Here is a 9,985-nt window from a genome sequence, read left to right on the forward strand (position 1 = left end):
CCTTAGTCCTTAGCTCTTAGCTGAAATAGTTTCAAGTTTGTTGAGTGTAAGACCTCGACATCATAAGGTATGAGATTGGGATCATGTCCGGAACAACTTTGATAAAATGGATACTCCTCGATCCTTGGTTCTTAGTCAAATAAACTTCAGCCTATGACTCATACTCCTATATTCCTCAGTCCTTGACTCTTATTTGAAAAAGTCTCAACCTATAATTCCTACTCATATAAATATGATTAAAAACAAATTGCACCGTAGGAACACTTCTCCGTGCAATATTCCTTTTATTTTATCCTGTGTAACTTATAGGGCGACTATACACCTAGAAATCACCAACAAAATGTTAAATTTAGGAGCGTAGCCGAGATCTTCTGCAAGTAACAGTTAAAAATTCCATGCACCACGTGTACACTGAATAAATTTAGCCCATCGCCATTTTTAGTTAGCTACCTCACCATTAAATAATTACTTCACAATAGCTTGCCAGTTTTCAAAACGGTCTTCTCAAACGGACCAAAACTGCACCCGTCTTTTAAGCCAACTGATTACCATTAACGAAATTAAAAGCGTTACAAAGAAATCGTTTTGTCATTCTCAACTTGGAATTCATATTGTTGTGCTCTTTACTTCTGCTATTCTGCATTTTGAATCTACAGCTCCAAGAATTTTAGTAACAAATCTAACATGGGTCTGTTGCCACCAATTCAATCTGTTCTTTTGTTTTTCTTTAATCAAATCAGAAACTCTGTATCAATCGATTTTACTGCTCCAGTTGTTTGAGATAGTTATGATGTGGGTGATCAGTTCTAAAATGATGTTTTTTCCTGTAGATTGTATTCCTTTGAATAAGTTTGTAAGAATGAATGGTGCAGGGAAGGTGCATGGATCTTTGGCGAGAGCAGGAAAAGTGAGAAGCCAAACTCCAAAAGTGCAGAAGCAAGACAAGAAGAAGAAGCCCAAGGGACGTGCTTACAAGCGCATGCAATACAATCGCCGATATGTTACTGCAGGTCATTCTTTTCTTTCTTTATGGTTTAATTGTGTATATATAACAATCATTCTGTGATTGCTGTGTTAATTATGTATATGTAACAGTCATTGCGATTGCTGTGTTAATTGTGTATATATAATAGTCATTCTGATTGTTATATTAATGTGTTAGTTGTGTACAGTACATAAATCATTGTAGTTATTGTATTAATTGTGTATACATAACTTGTATCATTGTGATTACTATATTAATTGTATGTATATATAAATCATTGCATCTATTTAAGTCAATGTATTAATAGTGTATGTTAATTGTGTACAGTACATAACAATCATTATGATACTGTTAATTGTGTATATATAGCAATCATTGTAGCTATTGTATTAATTGTGTATACATAACTTGTATCATTGTGATTGTTGTGTTAATTGTGTGTATATGTAACAGTTGTAGTCATTGTGGTTGTTGTGTTAAGTGTGTATATATATGTTAATAGTGTATATATAACCATCCTTAAGGTGACTTTATTAGTTGTGTATATATAACAATTGTTGTGGTCATTGTTTTAATTGTGTATATATAATCATTATTGTGGTCACTATGTTAATTCTTTATGTTGGGTAATGAAGAAATGATATAAAATTTTAATGAATCATATATAAATTATTTTGGTTTTGTTGTTTTAGTGGCTGGGTTTGGAAGGAAGAAAGGACCCAACTCTTCTCAGAAGTAAACTTCATGGTATTTTTCAAAATTTTAGTTTAGTTTTGTCATTATTATAGGTTTTAGAGCTATTTTGTATTTCATTGGTAACCGTTTTTTTTAATTTTGATTTCAGAGAAAGGTTTGATGAGAAAAAGAAGAGGACAATTTTGAAAACATTTCTCGGTGGCTTGACTTCCTTTGTCACTGCCTTTTATAGTATGTGAAGTTTCTTTTAAAAAATAATATGATGAAGAAAGAAAATAGTACTTATGTATTGAGATTATAGATCAATAATAAAGTTCTCTTCATATCTTATTCATATAGTTTAATTTATAATAGAATTTGTATTATCTATAATTTAAGATTTTTTCAAATTCTTATTTATATATTTTTTTAAATTGATAAAAAAATTAGATTCTTCTTCTAAATAATATTTGAATTAATAAATAAAAATCTACAAAAATTTGAAAATATATTTATTTTTATATATTATATTCACTTTGATTTAATATTTTATATCTTAGTTTTAAATTTCAATTTAATTTTTGATAGATTCCATCTCATTCCTTTCCTCACTAAGTCCAACATAACATAATTGTACCACCAATTATAGATAGTAGAAAAATTAAAAAATACAAAAGGAAAAGATTGTAGACTAATTATTTATATTCTCTTTTAAATCACAAGACATTCACATGTAAGCACAAAGCTAAGTAACTTTATTTTAGTGCATTTACTTTTTATATTTTAGTATTTATTATTTCAAAGCATGTTTGCACGATAGTTAGTTATTTAATCTTGTTTAATGTGTAGTTATAAGTTTATTTTTGTAATTTGGATTTTTATCTATGGATAATTTATATTTATTTTATTTATATGGTTTTTGAGAATATATATATATATATATATAATAATTTTTTTTCTCTCATATAAGAAATTTTATTATATGATAACTCTTAGTCTATATATGTATTTCATGATCATCATATTTCTTTAATAATGATGATTATACACTTAGTTCATGGCAATAAATCAAATGATATTTAAAATAATCTATCAAGAAAAAACAAAGAAACCTTCCACAAATGAGAGCTATAATGAAAATGTTGTATTCCCCCTTCCACCCCCAAAAAGTAAAAATGTGAATCATATGATATTTAAAATAATCTATCAAGAAAAACAAAGAAACCTTCCACAAATGAGAGCTATAATGAAAATGTTGTATTCCCCTTTCCACCCCCCAAAAAAATGTGAATCATATGATATTTAAAATAATCTATCAAGAAAATGTTGTATTTCCCCCCCACCCAACCCAAAAAAAGAAGTAAAAATGTGAAGGAATCAAGACCAAGATTGGTTAAAAAGAGAGTGGGAAGCGGGGTAGGTTAATAGAACACCAAAATCCTCTAAAACCTTATGTGGATCAATAGATATGGAATAAATCAAAATACTAGCACCCCAAAGTGTACTAAGAAGTCATAGAAACACTAGATAAGGATCCAACCTTTTGAATAGTACTATGACCTCATTGAAGAAAAACCTAAGTCGTAAGATGGACTATAGAAAGTGGAAGTGTAGGTGGTAAAAAAAAAGGTAAAGTAAGTAGCAAGGAAGAAGAAGAAGAAGAAGCAAACTAGATATCCGTGCAAAAGAAGTAGGCATCTATCATGATAGGATCAAATAATTGATAGCTCTTTGCATCCTCACAATAGCAAGTGAAGTTTAATAGTTGACTCTTCTTCTTTGTTATGTTGCACAAACCATCCAATATGAATGCCCAAGCCCCAATTACAAATAAATTTAAGAAGGAAACATCATTAGGCTTGATATTGGACCAAACCTTCTCTGATGAGCTCTAGGATTGACCTTGTTTTACCTATTTTATCTCATACTTTACAAGACATTTTATATGTTTTTAAGACAATGACTTGAATATTATATAAATACTTTCTAAGTTTAATGTAATGAATCTATCAAAGATGGAATCAATTGAATGTTTATTCACTCTTGTTAGTTAGATTGTTATTACTAGTTATGGAGAAGAGTAAGTTGTCCTCATTTTCATGAAGGATCAACAGTTGTTAGAAGCATTTTTTACAATCCTAGATTAATCCACTCTCAAGATTCATGTATAAATTTTAGATCTTGTCGAGAATAATCAATGAGATTGTTATTATCAGCCATGTATCTATTTTGAATGTGAAGCCATGTATCTATTTTGAATGTGAATAAAGGATGGTGAATAAAGGATGGAATGTCTGATGATATTCAAAATTAGACTAAGCATTGTTATAAGAGGTTACAACCGTTAAGCAAGGGCCATTTGATGTATTATAATGCTCCTTGCAGTGTAGATTGTAGTATTAATGTTAGTTATATTTTTAGCTAATTTGATAGATGAATTGATATGTTCATTTCCTTGAGTTATGGTTACTTTAATTGATTAGTGACACACAATTGTTGTGAAATTAGGCTTAATTTCAACATTATTTTGTTTCTCATTATTATTTTTTAGTTAATTTTCTATATGCATATCATAACTTAGAGAGACATTATTTGCACATATAGTGTTGGCATCATCCAAAAGGACACATCTAATTAAATGAACCTTTATGAAATAATAAGTTACGTAATAAGGGATCTATGTGTATTGACCTTTTTGCACCAACCTATTGCACTTAGTTAGAGTTAGTCATTTTTCAGTTCCATTGTCGATGATGGTACTAATGTTTAGGACCTAGGATTTTAGGTTTCCTTGACATGTTATTACCTTTATGTTCTTTTCAATCATAAATTTACAATCTTTTGACTCTTCATCATTAGGAATAACTCGATTTTTAAAGATAAACTACAAACTATTTACTAACAAAGTGCAGGAAGTAGAGGGATGCCTTAGAAGGATTTCTTCCATTTATTCAAAGCCAAAAAGATATACTTGATACAAAAAAGAGTTTTGTATCCTTTGAGGAATTGTCACCACCAAGTGCACCCACGGTAATAGAAGAGACACTTTATTATACAGTGGTTGATGAAGAAGTGGAGATCTCTATGAAACCAATAAGCTTTGAGTTCTCAATCACTAACCTAGATTAGGTACCATATAAAATTCAAGAACAAGGACAATGGATGTATTAGTCTTGTTGTAGATGATGATGACTAAGTCAGATTAAAATTATGAAGATATACAAAATCCATCACTACAAAAGTATATGTAAGAAAGGAAAGAGAAAGATCCAACAATGGGTTGACAATAGAATTGATGTGGCTATCTCCAAGTCAACACTAAGTCAACACTGAATTCAAATATAACAACTATATCTATGGGAGATAAGTCCTTAATCCAAGCCATTAAACTACATTTTTCATCCCTAAATGATTTTGTCTCACAAGAAGCTAAAGAGAGACTAGATGGTGTTTTTGCATGTGTTAAAAGCAAAGAAATTGGTAACTTGAGGCCTTGTTTATTAAATCATTTCTCTATTTCATAAATTCTACAAGAATCTTATGTTTGTAGTTTCTTGAATTATTAAAAACACCTAGATTGTCTCCCTTGATTGGAGAGCCCCTTGAAATATGACTAGTGTTGAAACATAGGCTCCCCAAAACAATGTGCAAGAGCTATTAAAACTTATGTGAAGAATGGGTGTCAAATCATCTATTTATAATGCTTAATTTTTTTATAATTTTTTATAAAATACGCAAATCAAAATTTTAAAATTATAAGAAAATTTAAATCCCTTATAAAATTTGATATGCATAAAAAATATATGTTTGCAAGATTTCAATAATTGAGGTGCAACTTATGCATCATCAATTAGGATGTAAGTTATTGCTCGTGACAACTAGATTACTTAGCTTCTGCTCACATTTTATCCACCTCTTCTCCTTTATCCAATTTTTCATTAGTCAGCGAGAAAGGTTGTGGATGTATCTATAGAAAGGAAAAGGTGGGAGAAGATATCAAAGAAAAAAGATTCTGTTTGAATCAAGGGGAGGGTGTGATTGAACTAGTAGACTACAAGCTTAAAACACTACAGTACAAATTAAGGCCCTAGGATTGACCTTGTTTATCCTATTTTAATTGTTTTATCTCATTATTTCTATGAAATTTCATATTCTCTTAAGAAAATACCTAAAACTTTACTAGCTATCTAAGTTTAATGGATGATATATATGTCTTAGGATAAATGGATTTTCTTTGTCGATATTTATGGAATGATATGGTTTTTTATGTTACTCATGATAGGTAATGTGAATTAATTCATTTTGAGGAACTAACTTTTAGTAACAAGATCAACTACTAACCTACAACCAAAGGGAGACTACCCACAACACACATGTTTCCTATAGCTCACAAGGAAGTGATCTTCGAGGCATTGGTCATGGTGCACCTATCAAGAATGTGGAGTGATTGTTGTTGCGTTCTAATAGTATTATCGGAAGACAACTGAGAGGGGGGGTGAATCAGTTGTCACCAGATTACCAGAACCTTAAGCAATTTAAACTTTAATACCATAACCCAAAATATCAATACTGGAATGCATAAACCAATTACCAAAATAGTAGATAAACCAATTAAGCATAAGCAATAATCAGAGAATAAATACCATCCACATGACACCAAGATTTATACATGGAAAACCCAGTAAAGGAAAAACCATGGTGGGAAGCCTACCCATAGTCAGATAATACTTTTGCAGTAAGTATGTGAATTACAATTCAGGGGAATACACTTGCAAGAAGGCCAATAGCCTAGAGCGCACTGCTCATCACAAAAGGAGTCTCACTACAAAAGGAGTCTCATTGACTACATAGAAATCCATACTACAATCCGGAGAAATGAATGAACTGCAAAGATAGAATCCCCTATGTCTAAATATAGTTCTGGTTAAGCTCAATATCGGAGGACTAAATCCTCTTACATAAACCCAATTTGATCACCAATGATCAACCAAATCCTTTTCCTGATATGATCTACAATGAGATCTTACATCATATATATACAAACCCTCGACCATAAACAATAAAGTTGACCACCAGACAATAAAAAAATTATAGAATTACAAAACATGTCGGCCTAAGACAAAACAAATAATATCCAACTCATAAGACATCCCAGAAACACATCGAGAGGTCCAATCCACACGTTACATTAAGTCGGTTCATAACCTAGATACACCGAAACCCAATATAGGTCCATACACACCAAAACAATAATCCCAATCAACTAAGTCTCGAACATGATCACCATCAACATCCCAAATCTTCACCAGAAGCTACACCAACACTACTTATGCATATCATCAAAGATCTTCATCAAAGCTCTGTCGATGAAACCCTCTTCGAAACCACAAACCAAGCTTTCTAGCAAACAGGATAGCATTTGATCAACAGATAAAACCAACTGATTGAACATGAATCTATATATAACAGTTGTACAGTCATTGTGGTTGTTATTAAGTGTGTATATAAAATAGTCATTGTGGTTGTTGTGTTAAGTGTGTATATATATGTTAATAGTGTATATATAACCATCCTTAAGGTGACTTTATTAGTTGTGTATATATAACAATTGTTGTGGTCATTGTTTTAATTATGTATATATAATCACTATTGTGGTCACTATGTTAATTCTTTATGTTGGGCAATAAAGAAATGATATAAAATTTTAATGAATCATATATAAATTATTTTGGTTTTGTTGTTTCAGTGGCTGGGTTTGGAAGGAAGAAAGGACCCAACTCTTCTCAGAAGTAAACTTCATGGAATTTTGAGAAAAGGAAGACAATTTAAGGAGGAAAATTTTGGTGGCTTGACTTTCTTTGTCACTGCCTTTTATAGTATGTGAAATTTCTTTTAAAAATAATATGGTGAAGAAAGAAAATAGTACTTATGTATTGAGATTATAGATCAATAATAAAGTTCTCTTCATATCTTATTAATATAGTTTAATAATTTATAATAGAATTTGTATTATCTATAATTTAAGATTTTTTCAATTTATTTTTTGATAGATTCCATCTCATTCCTTTCCTCGCTAAGTCCAACATAACATAATTGTACCACCAATTATAGATACTAGAAAAATAAAAGAATACAAAAGTAAAAGATTGTAGACTAATTATTTATATTCTCTTTTCAATCATACACGATAGTTAGTTATTTAATCTTGTTTAATGTGTATTTATTTAAGTTTATTTTTGTAATTTTGATTTTCATCTATGGATAATTTATATTTATTTTATTTTTTATTTATTTTTAATTAAATTTCTAGATATATATATAATAATTTTTTTTTCCTCCCATATAAGGAATTCTATTATATGATAACTCTTAGTCTATTTATTTATTTCATGATGATCATATTTCTTTAATAATGATGATTATACACTTAGTATAATAGATTTCATAAATCAAATGTTATTTAAAATAGTCTATCAATAAAAAACAAAGAAACCTTCCACAAATGAGAGCTATAATGAAAATGTTGTTTAAAAAGAGAGTGGGGAGCGGGGTAGTTTGCATAAATCTTGGAGGTTTTTCCATGTGGATCTCATCATGAAAATCACTATGCAAGAAGGAACTTTTCACATCCTTCTAGTAAATAAGCCATCCTTAGGTTGCCAAGATAAATGACAAGGGAACATATGTAGTCCATCTTTGATATAAGGGAAAATATACTAGTGTAACCTAGATACTAGTAACCTATGAAAAACCCTTAGGGATAATATGTACCTTATCACTCAATAGAACAACTTGTTGCATACTTGTTGCTAAGGGAAAATATATTAGAGTAACCTAGATACTAGCAACCTATGAAAAACCCTTAGGGATAATATGTACCTTATCACTTAATAGAACAACTTGTTGCATACTTGATATAGTATACCCATTTGTTCTAAATCATCTTTTGTTCCTTAGGAAGAGAAACTAAATACCATATGTATGATTCCTTATAAAGGAAGAATACTCTTTGTACATAGTATGATCCCACTGTAGAACACCAAAATCCTCTAAAACCTTATATGGATCAATAGATATGGAATAAATCAAAATACTAGCACCCCAAAGTGTACTAAGAAGTCATAGAAACACTAGATAAGGATCCAACCTTTTGAATAGTACTATGGCCTCATTGAAGAAAAACCTAAGTCGTAACACCTATAGAAAGTGGAAGTGTAGGTGGTGTTAACATATAACCATCATAGAAAGTATCTTATAGTGTACGATTATATTCTTGTAAGATAAAAAAAGGTAAGTAAGTAACAAGGAAGAAGAAGAAGCAAATGTAGAGTCCAAATATGGGAAAGTGGAAGTGTAGGTGGTGTCAATATATAACCATCATAGAAAGTATCCTATAGTGTACGCTTATATTCTTATAGTCCAAATATGGGAAAGAATCATCAAACTGGATGTCCGTGCAAAAGTAGGCATCTCTCATGATAGGATCAAATAATTGATAACTCTTTGCATCCTCACAATAGCAATTAAAGTTTAATAGTTGACTCTTCTTCTTCGTTATGTTGCACAAATCATCCAATATGAATGCTTAAGCCCCAATAACAAATAACTTGAAGAAGGAAACATTAGGCTTGATATCGAACCATGATGAGCTCTAGGATTGACCTTGTTTTACCTATTTTATCTCATACTTTACAAGACATTTTATATGCTTTTTATGAATACTTTTCAAGACACTAACTGGAAATGATAAGTTCAACTACTAACCCCACAACCAAACAAAACTATCTGTATCATGTTGATCCCTATAGCTTACAACACATCAATTGTGGAGGTGTTGAATGTAATGAATCTATCAAAGATGGAATCAATTGAATGTTCTTTCAATTGATGTTGTCATTAGAGAGAATTCATTTGAATGAAAATGAGAAGATTGCATAATAATTGAAATATGGTTCATAATGAAATTTATTTTGTCTTGCATATTTCCTATTTTTACTCTTCTTCAAATGTAACGGGAGTCTGAGTGGAATTTTGTTACTATTCACTCTTATTAGTTAGATTGTTATTACTAGTTTTGATTAAGTAAAAGCAGGTATTTGAAATGTACCCAGACCTTTTACAAGCCAGGAAAACAGAACTGCTAAAAAAGTGCCTGATCACTTCAAAAGACAAAATGAACCCACCAAAAGGGAACAACTTAACACAACATTACATTAAAAACTCGGAACAGACAGCAAAAGGAAAGCACAAAGACAACAAAGAGATAGAACCAAGGACAACAACTAAAACTAAATACTATTCATAATTTCCTCAGCGTGAACAACC

The 9,985-nt window shown here is 30.4% G+C and overlaps 1 protein-coding gene across 1 annotated transcript; it reads left to right on the forward strand.

Moving 5' to 3' along the window:
- Positions 1 to 859: 859 nt before the first annotated feature.
- Positions 860 to 1,724, forward strand: LOC131053142 (small ribosomal subunit protein eS30z/eS30y/eS30x-like). The gene is made up of 2 exons (XM_057987765.2): positions 860 to 1,010; positions 1,678 to 1,724. The coding sequence occupies exons 1-2, from the start codon at positions 860 to 862 to the stop codon at positions 1,722 to 1,724; spliced, it is 198 nt and encodes a 65-aa protein (XP_057843748.1).
- Positions 1,725 to 9,985: the final 8,261 nt, after the last annotated feature.

The sequence above is a fragment of the Cryptomeria japonica genome, chromosome 8, assembly GCF_030272615.1.
Source record: "Cryptomeria japonica chromosome 8, Sugi_1.0, whole genome shotgun sequence".
Lineage (NCBI taxonomy): Eukaryota > Viridiplantae > Streptophyta > Pinopsida > Cupressales > Cupressaceae > Cryptomeria > Cryptomeria japonica.

Excerpts from the sequence above, each read along its gene's own strand:
- LOC131053142 (XM_057987765.2), top strand. The coding sequence starts at position 860 with ATGAATGGTGCAGGGAAGGTGCATGGATCTTTGGCGAGAGCAGGAAAA. Across the intron at positions 1,011-1,677 it reads TCGCCGATATGTTACTGCAG|TGGCTGGGTTTGGAAGGAAG; the intron begins GTCATTCTTTTC and ends TTGTTGTTTTAG.